This window comes from Styela clava, chromosome 5 (genome assembly GCF_964204865.1).
Source record: "Styela clava chromosome 5, kaStyClav1.hap1.2, whole genome shotgun sequence".
In the NCBI taxonomy this organism is placed as follows: Eukaryota; Metazoa; Chordata; class Ascidiacea; order Stolidobranchia; family Styelidae; genus Styela; species Styela clava.
The window spans coordinates 8,480,868-8,499,803 of NC_135254.1; the positions used below are offsets into that span (position 1 = coordinate 8,480,868).

Below are 18,936 nucleotides of genomic sequence, written 5' to 3' on the forward strand. Positions count from 1 at the left end.
CTTTTGGAGGGCGGCCGACAGAAAAATTCTCATTGCATTTCATGTTGGAACTCATATTTTCAATAGGCGTTATGATTTGTGAGTAGGGCACAAATTCCAAGAGTAGTTTTTAATTGCAGTAATAAATAATCTGAAATTTGCAGAACAACTTTTATTCAAAAAGCAAATATGCTAAATTCGATCGACAAAACTTCTGAAAAATCTTCTGAGGTTCGCCCAGGATGCACATAAATATTCAATATAAAATATTTAATGATGAAAACTATAAACACAATTTCTGCAGCAAAAGTAAGAGTCACAACAACAAATGAAAAGCATGACAAAAATTGTTTAGATAAAATAATGTTGAAACCAGCAGACCCATCCAATCAAATAAACTTGAAAATAGCTGTGCATTTTTTTAGCTAACAAAAAAAAAATTAAATTCAGATTTTGCGTTACTGTTTCAAATTATATACCGTAGATTAAATTACTTTACCAAATTTTATATACATAATTAAAAGGCGTATTGATAACAAAATATAATCAAATATCTAAATTTGCAATTATCTCTAAATACTTAGAGGATCATTTTGTTTTTCCAATACCAGGTTTGCTTAATATACATTTATGGTTTATACAATTTAATCAATAAAAGGGAAATTAAACTATTGCACTGGGATTCTTCGACTGAAATGTTTCATTTGGGTTCAAATCCACCAAAAGGTTAAACAAAAACACTGTATTGTAGCATCGTTTTTGTTCATCAACTTTATAGTACAATACAAAATCGTTAATATAATTTACCTAACATCTAGACATTCATAAATGTTTATATAATATATTGTATTGTATTTCAAATATCATTAATATATATAGAAAAATTCATTTTACAATTTTTTTATACTTGAATAATAATTTTACAGATTTAACACCAATCACTAATATTGTGGAAGTGCCATACCAAAATTTTATTTGTTCAAGGTGTACTTCCAAAATATATTTCAAAGTTATTACTATTACCGCAATTTAATATAACTGGTATTTAATTTATGAATATAAATATTCATATAATATAAATTATTTCAACTCAACAGAAACAATGAATGCAGAAGTTAGTATAGATATTAATGCTCGTTCCGATTTTTATCTTGTGAAATACACAAAAAACAATCTTTGAATTCAAAGTAATTGAGAAATTTAAAATAAATAATTAATATAAAGCAGTAATGATTAGGCGAACGCTAATGATCATGATCAAACTTGTACCTCAACTGAAATATACATCAAATGCATATGAAATGAAGTATACCAAGATTTTGCGCAACTTTTTTGAATCCAAGATGTGTCGTTTGAGTTTAGATTTCTCCCGTTAAGTGAGCTCCTCCTATCTTCGTTTTAGATTCTTTTTCATTGCTTTTCGAGGCAAATAAAATTTAATTTTTTATTTACATAATAACAACTTTAGCAGTGATATACTTTTTTGTTCATATTATCGTTTTGCTAACATGAACATACATTTCAATCTATTTCAAATATATTATGAACCACTGATAGTTATGAAGATACATAAATATTCCAATGCAATCCTGTGATAACAACATTGTTTGTTTGTCGGTCAGATCCATAGAATCAGCGAAAGAGTGCAGCCGACTATTGACAATCGTCCATTTTGTATCTTGACGCGATGTAAGACAGATCAGATGAACGAAGCAATGATTGCCCGACTCCATATACCTCCAATGTGCATTTCGTGTCTAAGATTTTGCGATAATAAGTGCAGCAAATAAGATTGTGGTAGAATAGATAGACAGAACTAGGCTCGATTAAAACAGCTTAGAATAGCAAATTTCCAAAATTATAGCCCTGAAAGAGGAAAATAAAACATGTTATGGCAATTGTAAACATAAAATTTTATATTATAATATTGACATTCATGTAAACATTAGCACAATTATTAGAAAATGTGAACCGTTTACTGCAGCTACTAATGATTTGTCTGTTTGAGGCGTGTATTGTTAGTATTGTACCAGGAGCGATGGGCGGACTTATATAATATTGTAACCTGTATGAAATAAAGTGTGTCTATCAAAGCAGTTGTAAATTTAATAAAGATTTGATACTGATGAACCTATGTGAGGCATTCCAAAATGTTCTGAAAAAAATTATCGTATCTCATTTTGAGCATTTATCGATTATTGTTGAAAAAGCTGCCCATTGGCACACCTTTAAAAAAAAATTGGTACTCCAGTCGTGTGTGTACCAGGTCGGAGTTAAGCCATAATTTCATTCCGATTTTCCTTATTTTGGTTCTATGGCGAGATCAGGGACTGTTTGATGTAGAGTAGGCGAATAAAATTAGTTACCTCCATATTGGTACACACACTTCTCGAGCGCTCTTTTTTCTGCCTACTATTAAGCCTGCGACGTGTCGAAATGCGCAAAGGCCCAACGGCGTCTTAAAGTAAACATAGTTTTATTACATTCATCAATTCCTTATTTATGACTGGCTCATTAAATTTAAAATTACTGAAGGTTAAGCATTTCTTGTGGACATTGCAGTAACTTGGCAATATGCAGGAATTTAAACTGTCAACGAATCCGAATCACAATTTCACGAATAAAATGGAAAACGGTCATTTTAATACTGTTATAATGATTTCATATGTAATCGCCATTTTCTTAGATCAGAATTTCCCAACCTAAATTCGATTGAACCTTAGTTTCAGTGCTGCTGATTTTTTGTCGCAATAGGGTAATGTAACTCTTCAATAAACAACCTTGGAGAAGAATAGAACATAAACTTAAATCCTTTTTATGATGACAGATACAAAACAAAACAGCCAAAAATACTGCCACAGCCACATTCCTTTGAAAGAAAACGTGAAAGCAAATTTCCAATGTATAGACACAAAGGTCCAATGACTATCTGTAATACCGGTAGCATATTTATGCTGAAATCCGTATCTATCCTTTGGAAGGTTTAAATGAAATTGGTCCAGATCGAGACCCATCACAGTCGCTGAGCTATGAGCAACAGCAAAATGTTTGGTAATTATTAAGCTCCATAGACAAAATAAAACAAAACAATGGCTTTCTACCGACTTGAAACACCTTTAAATACTAAAAATGTAAAAACAATTAATTTTGGAAAAGGACGAATTTGTTCCCACAAATATCTCCAAACAACAACAATTTGGCTTAAAGGTCCAATGACAGCAAGGTCCAATGACAGCAAACTTAAATTAAAATTCTGATATTATTGATATATGGCGAAAAATTCTTACAAATTATCTTTTCACCCAAAATCTTGCACTGACTTATCTATGCTCACACTATCGTGACGGCTTTGACTGTAATAAGACGAGAAAGACAGCGACAGCGCAAGATATGTAAACATAATAGCCGTTTTGGGCTACTAAGCGATTTTTACGAAAACAAAAATGTCTTAATATAACGCAATATTTTTTGATATTATTTTCTCAGCAATTTTGTTTCTGATATCACCCAAGGTAAGTATTCCTTAGCTACGAGAATATGACATAATATTTACTGGTATTTAAGAAACAATCATTTCAAAATGTCATTAGTAAGGACTCCGCGAAAAAATACATGTATCTGATAAAATAGTTTGCACATTCCTCGGATTATTCGATAAAGTCGCGCGTTCTAATTTCTTAAAATTCTGTATACAAGTTTGCGTTAAAAAGAATGAAGATAGATAACGTTGTCTTGATATATTCGATTTATGCGAATGTAAAAATCTCTAAAATATATTTTCTATGTTGGGTTATATGTTATCTCGGGGCTCATTTATCTTCCACTCGGAGCTTATTGGGACCGAGTGCATTTCTCTATACTTTGTGTTGTGTGATAGATAACCTTAAAATGTTGGCATGAATGATAAAGTGATGTCTTTCCTTCCTTGTTTTTGATGACACAAAATCGATTCGGAAATTATTTCATGCTATTTCAATTGCTTGTTTAAAAAGGTATATAAAACACACGCTAGACAAAATATATTCCATAATTAGCATGCAATTTGTACTTAATCGTAAACTCAATTTATAATAAGTAGTACTTGCTTATTACCTACCTATTTACAGCCTATAAGTAATATATTTCGCCAAACGGCATTAGCAGATAAAAACGTTTCTCGGCAGGCAAACGATTTCATGCTGTATAGTTGCCGAGACCCGTATTCATAAAACCTTGTTCAATTTCCAATTAAATGTTATTGGACGTGAAGCGTCAATATATATCGTTTTGCTGAGATGGCATTTCTTGGTGGAAAAAATATCTTTTCTCCGAAACTAACGAAAAAATTGTTTTCAAATTTTCAGTACTCGAAGATGTTTAAACAGTATCACTTTTACTTTGTTTTCGATTTTTTCTTCTCGATGTTTCTACTGAAATATCTACAATTGGACCACCACATGACATTACGTCAGCCTATAGTCATACATCTTCCAGACAAAACTACTCATCACTGATTATTTAATTCCTAAAAATTCTGAAATTCTTATTTGGTGCTCCGCAAGCGATTTATGATATAAAAAGTAAACTATCGCTTCCTCAAAAACTCCCTCCTCTAAGATTGTAATGACAATAATGTTTATTTAAATTAGGCAGGGTTAAATTACAAACGGAAAAAATGACGATCAAACTGAAAAACTTCAAAATCAGCGCCAGAGCACAGGAATTATTACTTAAAAAATAGAAGTATGCAGAAAGATAGTTTATCAACCTTAGGGTGTAAACCGCCGAAATAATCATGCTACAAGTACAAAAACCAATATTTTATTTTGAATACGTGCAAAATGGTATTCAATAATGGCTGTTTGACGGAGACATGAAATTTATCACGTAGGACTGTGAAATTATTTCAAACAATTCTATTAATCAAATTCAAATACCTCAATAAGTAAAAGATTCTCAGAAACTCTTTAAAGAATTTTCTCATGGAAATTTTAAAGTTAAAGTATTATTAATACAATATGGCAAGTTGCAGAGTTCTGTCGAAGCAAAAGTGGTTTACTTATGTGAGGTAATTTCGGTCCGCTAAAAAGTTTGAGATTCCACTTTTGGCCCGCGACCAGATAATGGTTGCCCACTCGTGGATTAGATGATTAGACCATGCATCCTATAATGCCAAACAAGTATAAAACCGATATTTTATTTTAATATGATTACGTGCAAAATGGTATTCAATAATGGGTGTTTGATGGAGACATGAAATTCATCAAGTAGGACTGTGAAATTATTTCAAACAATTCTATTAATCAAATTCAGATACCTTGATACATAAATGATTTTAAGAATCCATTTTGGGGATTTTCTCATAAAAATTTTAAAGTTAAAGTATTATTCACACAATATGGCACAATATAGGGTGTCGGCCGCCAAAATTATCAAGCTGACACAAGCATTCATCGTTTATAATAAAACCAGCCGACTTCTTCGGTCTTCTGAGGATTTCCGAATGGAAGGAGTATCGATCCTCAGCGTACCGGCCTCAACTCGAATGTGCATTAGAATTATCGGGTATTCGTTAAAGTATTATTAATACAATATGGCAAGTTGCAGCGTTTTATCTACTCGAAAGGATTTACTCATAGGTATAGGTGAAGTAATTGCGGCTCGCCAAAAAGTTTGAGATTCCACTTTTGGTCCGCGAACAGATGAAGGCTTTCCACTCGTGCATTAGATGATTAGACCATGCATGCTATAATGCCAAACAAGTATAAAACTGATATTTTATTTTAATAATTGAATACGTGCAAAATGGTATTCAACAATGGCTGTTTGATGAAAACATGAAATTTATCACGTAGGATTGTAAAAAAATATTTCAGTTATTCCAAACAATTCTATTTATTGAATTTCAGATACGTCGATAAGTGTATGCTTCTCAGAAACCCTTTTTGGGATTTTCTCATGAATATTTTGCCGACACAAACAATAATGAATCGAAGTGTCGAAGCAAAAAATATGTTGTTATGATCACAAGTTACAAGCCGCTCCTATTTGATAGTTTATTTATTGTATTTATCTTATGTTTGATCTGGAAGATAAATTTTTATTGTGAAACATTTTGGTTTTGCTTTGAAAATTGTTTTAAAACTATTTTATTACGTGTTTATATATCAGATTTAGCATCATGTTACACAAACCATCATTAAGCGTTTTTAATTAGTTTTGTTCAAGCAATGGTAAACATGTTGATTTTCTCATATTAAAATTATCACAATTTTTGAAAACCGCAAATAAATATCTCTTAGTTACTAAGAATCCTGAAATTTTTAAATTACATTGTAGGTGGTACAGTAATTAAAGGTTTATGATTGATCTTCATATGAATTTACGGTACTCCCCTAAGATGGCGGACACCGGAACGTAGTATGGGTACCAGGTTATGTTCATGCCATAATCTTATTTCAATTTTTCCTATTATAGTTCTATAACGAGTTCGGGACTAGCCAAGTGACTTCCGTAGTATTTGTACATATTTGTTAATATGGCCTAACCTGGTACACATACTACGTTCCGATGTCCGCCATCTTGGTTCACATAATACGGGAATATTGAATTTACTAATTCACACGAACTGTCTATATGAATCATTTTGCTTTTGTTTATGTTGTTGATATTTAAAAATCCATTTATCCAAAACGATTGGACGTGGACCATTCGATTACCATTTCCGTATTCAAAGAAGGTTGAGGCCGCTAGAACAGAGGCAACCCCTCTCCCTCAACTTTGTATATTCCGGAACTCTTTATTTCTCCCTTACAATGCATAAACAACTACTTTATTTATTTCAATCTTCAATTGAACCGCTAGAACAGTGGCAATCCTTCCCCCCACCCCCTTCTTCCCCACTAAATTTTGCATATTTTGGAACTCTTCATTTCTTTCTTACAGTGCATAAAAAACTACTTTATTTATTCAATCTTCAATGGATCCTTAGCTAGTGTTAGGCACAAATAGTTTATAATGTGTAGATCATAAATGTATTATAGTAATGATAAAGATATGAAGAATATTTAGTTATACTACAAAAATACAAAGCAAAATTCATACCCAAGAATGACAAATACATTTCTGGAGAAGAATTCCTCTCCGGGAAACGTTGCCGTAGAAGATTATTTTTATTCGTTTAAATCTTTTTCAGTCCTATGACGCTTGGTATCTCACCCATAATATTGTTGTTCTACGAATATTGCGCCACCACGTGGTACTACGCCAAACCAGTTAGACATTTTCTGACAAAGCCAGTGCTTACTGCGATTTCCACACGGTCCTGAATTCTGAAGATCCATTGAAGTTAGATGATTGGACCATGCATGCTATATTGTAGAACAAGGGCAAAAACCAATATTTTATTTTATTTTAAATACGTGCAAAATAGTATTTAATAATGGCTGTTTGATGAAGACATGAAATTTATCACGTAGGACTGTAAAAATATTTCAAACAATTCTATTAATTGAATTCATTTACCTCGATAAGTAAATGATTCTCAGAAACCCTTTTTGGGATTTTCTCATAAAAATGAAACAAACAATAAATTATCGAAGTGTCGGAGCAAAAAATATGTTGTTATGATCACAATTTACAAGCCGCTCCTATTAATAGTTTATTTATTGTATTTCTCTTAAGTTCGATCTGGAAGATAAATTTTTATTGGGAAATATTTCGGTTTTGTTTTGAGAAATTTGTTTAAAACTATTTTATTACATGTTCAATATATCAGATGTAAAACATTATGTTACACAAAGCATCGTGCGTTGTTAATTAGTTTTGGTCAAACAATGGTAAACATGTGCATTTTCTCATATTAAAATTATCTCGTACAATCTGATATAATTCATTATTATCTGTTTATCAAATGGTACAATGTGCACGTTCACAATTTTTGAAAACCGCAAATAAATATCTCTTAGATACTAAGAATTCTGCAATTTTTAAACTGCATTATATAGGTGTGACAACAATTAGAGAATCATGATTGGTCATTATATTAAAATTAGTAATTCACAGGAAATGTTTATGTGAATCATTTTGCTCTTGTTGTTGCGAGTGATATTTGTTGTTATGAATAAAACCTTTTATTCAAAACTATTGGACCATTCGATTAACATTTTCAGTATTCAAAGATGGTTGAGGCGCTAGAACAGTGGCACCCCCCAACTTCGCATATAATAATTTCATTCAAAATTATTGTTCAGTGAATTATGACTTCGGCAAGTTTTAATTGAATTAGGAGTTATACATAAATATGTTTTACAACATTTCGACGAGCACTGGAAAATACAAAAGTGCTATAAAAAAAATTTCAAAAATAGTTTTTTGTCCATGTTGACATATCACATATATGTTTTGGCAGATAATATAAATTTAATTCGCATTATTTCTGCTGATATCTCCAATTTTACCGATTCCGACTTTTTGAGCGTCTATTTTCGAGGTTTACTCGGATATAAGTATTTTGACAATTAACGTTCAGATTGCACATCACAAAACTGTTGTTAATGTTGTGTTTCTTGGAAGAATCGCTTTTTCCGCATTTAGGGGATCAATCGATTCCCCATTTTAAATACTTAAGGATGGATGAAGATGATTGTAAATGTTTCGCAATGCTGTATATTACCGCAATTATATATCCAGGCCGTTCTTTTCGGCATTCTTTGAATACTAATGGTCTGATTCTCATAAAAACTCAGAAAATCAAAAAGCTGTTTGTGTCGAATGGGTGTGGTATTCAGAATTATTGTTAGGCGAATTATGACTGAACATAAAGTGCTATAGGAACTCCCCCAAAAATAGCATTTTTTTCATATCTATTGTTATGCATCTATTCCCCAAGTTTACCCGGCTATACGTATTTTGACAATTCGCATTTAGATTACAAATCCCAACACTGTTGTTATTGTTTTTTGGTGTTGTTGTTGTTGCCTAAGAAAATCGCCTTTTGTGCATCTATTGAATCAATCGATTACCTAATTCAAGTGTTCAAAAATGGTAGAAATCACTATCAAATTAATTTCTTTGTTTTCAACGGCGCCTGAGTCCGGTGGCACCCGGTGTCCGGTGGTCTAATTCTAATAAAAATTCAGACAATAAAGAAGCTGTTTGTCGAATGGATGTGATATTCAGAATTATTGTTAAATTGTTTTTATTGTTATATAAAAATAAATTATAATATACAATCTTGTATGGCACAATTTATGATTCAAAATATTTATCATTTTTATTAAGGCTCACATTTATATTAAAAAGATAAATTATTGTACATTATCGCAATCCTATATTCGAGACGTTGTTTTCCTCATTCTTTAAATACTGATGGTCCAATTCCAATAAAAAATTAAACAATCCAAACTCTGGTTGTGTTGTGCTTGGTCGGCGGATAGAGATCTCCCTAACCGAAAAACATACCTCCAATATTTGTTTTTTTCTAAACATAGGTAATGTTTATTATATCTTGATTTTGTGCTTGGTTTGAGGATCCATTGTTCGCCAAAGCGTTACAAGACTTTGGTTGTTTGGTTACAATTATCTATACTTCCATCTCAAAGACAACAGAATATATCTTTCTAACAATTGCTAATATTCTTTCATTTTCGAGATAATGTAATTTCTCCTATCGCCAGAATAATTTAAGAAACATTTTCAGGGAAAATAGGGCGTGTTTTTAGAAAATAATATTTGTTTAATTAAAGGGCAAATCACTTTATTTCTTCGTCGTTTTATAACACCAGGAAGTCTCGCGAAAAAATGTACTGTTCGAAGCTAATATAAAATAGTAATATTTTCGTGTTTTTCAAATATTGCCAACTGAGAGGACAATTAGAAGAATTGGTTTATATCTACGTTTTGCGTTTTGCCTTTGCTTGAGACATTTTTGTTCGAGCCTACTGTGATTCTGAAAATCGAAATATGAACTAGCTTACAGCCTAAAACAGGGGTGTGCAACCTGCGGGCCACAAAAAAAAAATGCGGGGCCCGCGGAGAAGTGCCAATTTTGTAAGGTGTGCGGCCCGCAAAACGAGTTTTTGATTTAGTTTAATCTGGTACGTGCGAGTTATTTCAATCCCTTTGTTTGTGCAGGACAAACAACGCATGTCATAAGATCAATAACCAAAATTCTTGTGCCTGCAACTACCAGAAAGCCTATGTTAAATGAAGTTGCAGCCCGCGGTTTCACCCAGTTATTTGTATTCGGCCCGCCTGTATTAAAGGTTGCACAGCCCTGGTCTAAAACACTAAAAATAAAAGTTGTTGGCACGGCCAATTGTGTGGGCGAACAGGTTACTGCTGTGTGATCGGGTAGTTTATGAGACTACGTCATCTAATGACGTGATGATTGAGAAGTTTAGTTAGCGTTCGACTCAGCCAATTTCTGGTTTGCGAAATAATCAGCAATGAAACTTAATTAGGCAGCAAAAGATGTTTCATATATTTCTTTCATTATCGTTATATACAACTATTTCGCCTTTTGGTATATACAACTGCTTGGCCGCACTTTAAATTGTATGAGAGATTGATGCAATTTCGGACATTTAAATTAATCATAAAATCTCAGGAACTTATGATTCAAACCACCCTCGTTTTTACAGTGGCACGATGAAGTGTTTAGCATTTAAGTCAGGAAAAAAACTAGAAAATTATTTTTGGTATTCTTGTTGCTGTTGTGTTGTTCACCATTGTAATTCCGCCGACCCTAAGGCAAACTCGGTGCTTTTAGGCCGTTCTGCACTGTTACCGATGTGCGGCCACCGTGGCAATTTCAAGCCTTATATTGCTCACATTTATAATAAAAAGATGAATTGTTGTACATTATCGCAATCATATATCCGAAACGTTGTTTTTCGCATTCTTTTAATACTAGTGGTCTAATTCCAATAAAAAATCAAACAACCAAAAATCTGGCTTTGTTGCACTTGGTCGATGGATAGAGATCCCCCTAACCGAAAAAATACTTCCAATATTTGGGTTTTTTCTAAGAAGAGGGGACGGTCATTATATCTTGATTTTGTACTTCGTTTGAGAATTCATTGTTCGCTAGACCGTAACAAGACTTTGATTGTTTGGTAACAATTATCTATACTTTCATCTAAAAAACAGAATAATATTTGTGCATGTTTCTCGCAATTGCAAGTTTGTTATAAAAAACAACATTTCCTGTGGTTAATATTCTTTCATTTTCGAGATAATGTAATTTCTCCTATCGTCAGTATAAACTAGAAAACGTTTTCAGAGAAAATCGGGCGTGTATTCCAAAATTAATATTTGTTTTAATTAAAGGCAAATCACTTTATTTCTTCGTCTTTTTATAACACCCGGAAGTCCCGCGAAAAAATGTACTGTTCGAAGCTAATATAAAATAGTAATATTTTCGTGTTTTTCAAATATTGCCAACTGCTAGGTCAATTAGAAGAATTGATTTATATCTACGTTTTTACCAATTGCCTTTGCTTGAGACCTCTTTACTCGAGCCTATTGCAATTCTAAAAATAGAAATATGAACTATCTTACAGTCTAAAACAGGGGTGTGCAACCTGCGGGACAACTGCGCCCACAAGGGAAAATTGCAGGGCCCGCGGACAAGTGCCAATTATGAATGGTGTGCGGCCCGCGGGTAATTACAATCCCTTTGCTTGTGCAAAGCAAACAACGCATGTCATAAGATCAATAACCAAAATTCTTGTGCCTGCAACTACCAGAAAGTCTATGTTACATGAAGTTGCATGAAAGATTGGTACTCTTGTAGTGTGCGAACCAAGATGGCGGACACCGCACTGGTTGTTTAAACCACCCCCGTGCTTTCCAGGCAATTGCAAAGGAGCTTTTCTTTCCCATAAATAAATTTCATCGTATTAATAAATGTATAAATATTAATGTATTTTAATGATAAAGTATTTTGTGGTATTACAATATTTTTATGTTAATATATATTTATTATGTTAATATATATTTTTGAAATCACGCGTATGCCGTTAGCAGAATTCAAAACGTCTACTCCAAATATAAATCTTGCTTGATAGATATATATTGACTTGTTACCAAGCATGACAAGAAATAAACGAATCGAGATTTTATCAAATTCAAGTAAAATATTCAAGTTGTTCAAAGTAAATTTGTTTATCGTTAGATGATAGTGTCTTTGATTACAGACTATCAGTAACGATCCTTGTTGTAATTAATCTCATTTCTGCTACATTTCATCTCAAGTTTTCGAATCATCGACACTTGGCCTACGTTCTCACTTCACAGACAAAGGCAGCAAACTTGACCCTTATCGAAATATTTGACTTTTTGTTTGTGGTAACTTGAATCACAATGTGGGAGTCTCGTTTTTGAAGCCTCAAAAATGTGTCGTGTGCGATTGATGGTATATTATGTTACGATGGTGATTTTGTCACAGACATCTACCCTTCGCTTTTATTTTTATGACGTAATCACACCTAACCAAACATACACATACATAGCTTGAGCACTCGGCAATATCATGTCTTAATGCTTGAGGCAACGAGTTTTTAAAATGGTGAAATAACATCTGGTATTAGAATTGCGATCTATTCACATATTAGGTTTTGTTGAAAACGCTGGCATGCATTTACAGTTTATGTTCCATATTTAATGCTGCATGTCCATTTTCTCATATATGAAGTGTAAAAAAGAATATATTGATAAATAGCTAATCGTTGTAAAAGAGAAATTACAAAATGGTGAACTCCGATGTGGAAAAAACAGGTATTTATTTAAAATTTATAATTTAAATTTATGTATTTCAAAGGATGAAAAAGATAGAAATAAGTTGCTTATTACATTCAATGATATTTATGAAATTTCCTCATGTCATTATTTTAAATAAATAAATGTATTTTAAAAGGGTAGCTTTTCTTTAATATTATACATGAGAATCAACAATATCGACATCGAATTAGTGTTTAACATACGCAGTCTAATATCTATTAAATATAAGATAAAACAGCAATTAATGTCTTTTTATTGATCTTGTATATATTCTGCCTTAATTCAGAAAATGCGAGGAATAAAGAAAATATGAATTATGGTGTCATGTTGAACTCTACTTTCCGACAAAATTTCGTTTTAGATTCACCATTGTCTTGTGCCTGGTGCTTTGACCATATTGTTGATAAATATTACAAATATGTAGATGACAAATCCTGGCATGAAAGTAAGAGATTATTTTTATTGTAAACAAATTTATAGAAAGTGTAACTACTATGATAAAAAGTGCAAAATTAGCTTTTTAATTAAGTGGGGATTATTACGAAATTACAATTAGATATTACTATTGAGATAAATTACGAACCAATATACAAACAAAATTAGTGCCAGGTGTAGCGTAACTAGGTTATAGGATAAACAGGGTAATAAATACCTCATGATAACGTTATGTGTCTCCGCTACAATATAAGACAGATCACTGATACAATATAAGACAAAATGTTCGGGTAGTGTCATATTTTTGTTTTCATTCCCAACGAACTAATGAAACACAGGGCTCATTGAAAGTGTGAAAAGATGATTAGCCAATAACCAACGCATCTTGTTTTCTTAGATTGTGTCATATGCAACAGTTGTCGAAAGTTACTTACAATCTCCTGTTTTTCGAAAGATTCTAAATTATTCTGCAAAAATTGCTATGAGAGGTGGGTTTTTAAAATAACAATTTTTATTTTATGTAAATCATCATTTTCCTCAATAATTTTCAAACCCGTTCTCTTAATTTGTTTATGTAATTTTTCGAAACATTCCGGAATAACTGAAATGAACTCATTAAGAAAACCTGGGATATTTATTTCTCATGATGGCACAATATTATGTTCGGTTAGTCCGTCAGCAGTACAAAAAACAATCGTAAATCTTGATTACATATTTTATCTCATATCAGAAGTAAAGGTCTGAATGGTTTCAACTTTTGGTTTAACAAACTCAAGATAATGTAATACAATACCAGATTTTTTAGATTTAAATATTGCTTATGATAAGATGTGATAAAATACTTGTTTTATATGCAGATATTAACTTTTTTATAATCATGTTTGTTGCATATAGCGGACGTAAACATTCAACAAACATTAGGAAATATTGACAAATGGAATTAAAATCAACGCCAATAGCAATCCCTCATCCAATATAAATAAAAAATAAATTTCAAAACATATTCTAGCTTTTAAAACTGTTGAAACCAACAGCATTTTGCTTAAATTTCATAATTAAGTGGTGAATTACATCGAAATGTATATAAGCCTGTCATAGGCATAGCCTTTTAAGTTTAGGATTAAATAAACTAGTTATAAACCTGCAAGAACTTGTGTATAAATGTGTATTCGAGAACGACGAGTTACACTAACAATACTATTTACTTTATCTACGTGCTTTCCAGGCTCAAACACTGTCGCAGATGCTTCAAAGAGATATGCAAAGAAGAATTAATTATTAGGGTTGAAACATATGCTTATCACGTGACATGCTTTGTTTGCGAGTATTGCAACTGCCTCCTTCATGTAAGAATAAATAAAAAACTTCATTGTGTAGATTGGGGGCTTCTGCCATGGAACCATTTACATGTATAATCTTTAAAATGAGTTAAACAGAAATGTATTCGACATACATTGATTCTGAAACGTGGTAATACTTCATGGGTTATATTTAATCATTAAACAACTATTAGCTCTGTATTTGCACATTATACCACCAGAGTAGTAGGTCAAACCAGGTTCGCGACTGGCTTTGCATTAATAACGTAGGTGTCAAAAATAAACAAATCGTAGAAATTCAAATTTTAGTAGTTGCGGCTATGAGACAATTTAATATAACTAATGTGCATTATATTAGGTAATAGTTGTTAGATTTCGAATAAATTAAAAAGATCATGCATCATATCAAAAACTTTTTTTATTCAAGTACATGTATCAAATTTTAGAGAGGGGATCGTTTTCATTTACTCCAAGGAGAACGCACGCGGAAAATATGTTGTAAGCTATGTTACGACATTGATGACATTGCAGATCTAAGATTATCGGAATCCAATTCAGAAGAATCTTGTAAGTGGGATTGCTCTATATCAGACATGAAAAAAATAAGGCCGACGGGCCAAATCCGGTCGTTGGGTATTTCAATCTGGCCCGCCTGGTGCTGCAACAACCAAACTGAAACCAAAGTTTGATGTTTTAGCTAAAAATACTTCAAGGAATTTGTTGAGATTGCGGTTAAACTTAGTTTTGGCAACGAGGATTATTTCTTTCCACTCTTGCTTTTGTTACACTATAAATATTGATCATAAAATGTAACTTTTTACGTCACACTTACATGGCCCGCCAGTCTAGGTAGGCATAATTTTTGGCCCCTGGTTCAATAACCTTGCCCACTCCCCTGTTCTATATTCATTGGGTATTATTTTATGCTTATCCTCATAAGGCATTTTTTGTGTTCAGCAACTGAGGACAATGCTGTTAATACTGATTTGTTCTCCTTTGAATATTTGAATGACACAATGCCTGTTCCACAACACTTTTACAGACAATCATCAGGTGAAAAAAGTAATTTTCAATTCGATATATTCTAATTTCGGTATCAGCATTTAAAGTAACTGGATTGAATACGGCAGTTACTCAGGGTGATAACATTATGTAAATATTGTTGCTAGTTATTTTAAAATCTATGATTGGAAAACAATTAGTGCGTTAATTAATTATTCAAATTTTTCAAAAATTAATTTGCAAAAATGTATACCCACAAGCGGAGGTGACAAGAACTAAGCTGACTAATTTTTTTTATTGGTATCATACGTCATTGGTTTTACATGCAACAATACTGATTTGGTTAACGTTCGAATTTTGGCTTCAGCTGATTATCCACGCACTGGAACATGTTCTACCTATAATTCAATGTGGAATTCATGTGTAAATCAAAAACAATGTCAGTTATTACCTGTCATGGCATCCTTTGATCCAAGGAAGTTAAAGAGGCCGAGAACTGTTCTTACGAGAGAACAAAGAAAAAAGTTCAACTCATGGTTTGACATTTCAGAAAAGCCAAGTAGAAAGGTAAAGTATCTTCGATCTTGATTGATTTAATTTTAATCTGCGATAGAAACATTATTGTATCTAATAACACAACATACAATGTCAGCATTCTGTTATGTAACATTGAACAATTTGAAACTTGAAAGGCTGAAAAGCAAACGTGTAAGGAATTAAAATTCACCAGTATACTGAGCTTGGAATTTTGAAACCTGTTTAAACGTGTCAAACATCTGTATTTTTAAATATATTTACTTCGTTACAGGTCCGCGAAAAATTAGCGAAAGAAACTGGACTGACACCGAGAATTGTGCAAGTGTGGTTCCAAAACCAAAGAGCAAAGGTTAGAATAAGAACGATTATGACCTCACAAGTGTGCTTGTATCCTGCAAATTCAAAGTAAAATTAAAAATGAACAAAATTACTAAGTTTCGTTACGAAATGAAATTGTTCTTTGTAACTTGAAAAATGAGACATTTCTTGGTTAAATTTTTTTTGTATGATCGCATAATAAAATATTTATCACTTGGTATGTCTCTAACTTCAATATCTTTGTACACAGCGAATATGAATGAATAGTCGCGTAACATGGATTAATGTGCAGCATAAAATTATCAACCACACGGAAATATATATAAATATATATAACCTTAAAATGGCGGTTTTCAGTGCAAAAGCGCTTAAGAGTCTGTAGATGAGAATGTCACCATTAAATATTGCAATGTTTGAAAGTACCAATAATTAACTAAATATCTCTCCTACTTGGTCACAGCCTCAATCCGGCCGTTGAATTACTCGCAATAACTACTGTAAAAAAATAAATTAAACTTCAAACTACGATATTCCCAGTGACGTCTATTTAGATTTTAGATTGTCTAGCTGATTTCGCAATATTAGTTGAACAAAATTGTTTTACGTAATTTTCCACTAAGCGAGGCAATACTGACTTTATGTTGCTCAAGTATTTATCCGACCGTTTCCACGTACGAACGCACAACGTTACGTCTTTAAAGAATTTTGTGTTATTTATTATTATGTCTCGAAATCCACGAATGAAGAAGCACGTCTGTTGATACTTATACTTACATTTTAAAATACCTAAATATATTTCAGATAAAGAAGACTCGACGGCGCCACAGAAATGGGCAAAGAGTCGAGAATATTGAATCTGATGGTAAGTGAACTAAACTCCATCTAGAAAAGTAGATGGCACAAACTACAAAGCATTAACTGTAATTCGTATCTAAAAAGTTTCATTAATAGACCAAAGCTTCATAAAAAGCTCTCTTCATCCGTATCGTATGTTACCTATATATATCTATGTTAAATTTTGTGTCAGTAGGGCAACCACAGTGACAACTGACAACGCTCTATTATGTAAACCAGGGGTCGGCAACCTACGGCCCGCGGAGTAATATAATCCGGCCCGCGACGCTTTACTGAATTATAGTAACAAACTAGCTGTTTTGACGATTATATTCTTTACGTAACAGAATTTATTGTCAGTCACGTGTGGACTAAAATATATTATAATCTGACAAGTATAAAATTCACAATTACTCGCTGAATGAGAATTTAATTTAAATATAATTAGACGAATTGCAACAAAACGCGGAAAAGTTGATGCTAAGTGCAAAGGGTTCAATGGCCCCGAATATTGAAATGGAATATTTTAAGATGCAATGCAATGAGAAAATAAATCTATATTCACTTCCAGAGATGTATCACTGCTTGATTTTTATTATAAAACGAATCATCCGTTCGGTTATCAACTTTCTAAAAACATGTGCAGCCGCCAATGACTTACAACCCTTAATTTTGGCCCGCGAGCGACAAAAGTTTGCCGACCCCTGATGTAAACAAACAATCATATATGATAACGGTGCCATTTGCCTGAATTTTCAAGGCTAAACGAATACGACAAAATCTGTTATCATAATTTTCCGAATGAATTCGTTGATGGGCGAAAGAAGGTTTTGGGATTAGAGAGTTTCAAAACCTCACTGATTTCGGTTTCAAATTATTAATATTTCGTCCCATTACATTATACTAGTTATTTGACAACCAATTTTATTTCATAATGACAAAATGGCTTCTTTGACATTACTCATTTATGTGAAATGGATAGACAAAAAAGGTGATAATAAAATGCTGATTTCTTGATAATGAAACTTCCTCACGTTTGATACGATGATCCATCTCATAAATAAGTAAATAAAAAATATTTAGACTGAATTGATGAATTTGTCACAACTTTAGGGTGATAAAAATATATCCAACATGTATTTTTTGCATTTCTGTATTTCAGACTTTAACGATGACAAAATATGGTCGAATTCGTTGAGCTGTGAACTGTCACCAAATTTTCTGGATTGTGCGAGTCAAAATCAATGACTAGGACAATTATCAAACGAAAGAACTCCGTATTAAATCTTCGCTTTGGCACCGATTACGCGTAAACCTATAAAAATGCCTGTTTGTACTGTGGGTAAAAATATTGAACTTGATTAACTAAAGTAGGGGTGTGTTCGACCTGCGGCCCGCGAGCCAAATGCGACCAACAAGAAAATCATTGTGCGACCCGCGAAGTGCCAACTTTGCATGTTGTGCGGTGCGCGAAACGAATTTTTCAATTTAGTTTAATCTAGTATGTGCAAAACCTATACATGAGTCCAATCTAATATATATGCCTATGACGTTACAATGCCCTAACAGCTAATAACTAAAATTTTTGAGCCTACAACTGCTAGAAAGTCTATGATGAATAAAGGTGCGGTCCGCAGTTTCACAAAGTTATTTGTATCTGGTCCTCCTGTATTAAAGGTTGCACACCCCTGAAAAAAGCCAGGATTTATCTGGATTTTTTATTGTGTAAGATTTTTACCAATAGTTTTTT

General features: G+C 32.6%; 1 protein-coding gene across 1 annotated transcript; it reads left to right on the plus strand.

The window, feature by feature from the left end:
- The first annotated feature begins 12,606 nt into the window (after nucleotides 1-12,606).
- LOC120343845 (LIM/homeobox protein LMX-1.2-like) lies at nucleotides 12,607-18,515 on the plus strand. The gene is made up of 10 exons (XM_039412865.2): nucleotides 12,607-12,738; nucleotides 13,028-13,186; nucleotides 13,574-13,664; nucleotides 14,402-14,522; nucleotides 14,942-15,062; nucleotides 15,453-15,548; nucleotides 15,865-16,064; nucleotides 16,306-16,383; nucleotides 17,154-17,214; nucleotides 18,349-18,515. The coding sequence occupies exons 1-10, from the start codon at nucleotides 12,711-12,713 to the stop codon at nucleotides 18,432-18,434; spliced, it is 1,041 nt and encodes a 346-aa protein (XP_039268799.2). The 5' UTR covers nucleotides 12,607-12,710; the 3' UTR covers nucleotides 18,435-18,515.
- The last annotated feature ends 421 nt before the right edge of the window (nucleotides 18,516-18,936 follow it).

Bases quoted from the DNA above. Each gene is read 5' to 3' on its own strand.
- LOC120343845 (XM_039412865.2), top strand. From the start codon at position 12,711: ATGGTGAACTCCGATGTGGAAAAAACAG. The intron at 15,063-15,452 runs GTAAGTGGGATT...TTTTGTGTTCAG, and splicing joins ATCCAATTCAGAAGAATCTT to CAACTGAGGACAATGCTGTT. The intron at 17,215-18,348 runs GTAAGTGAACTA...TCTGTATTTCAG, and splicing joins CGAGAATATTGAATCTGATG to ACTTTAACGATGACAAAATA.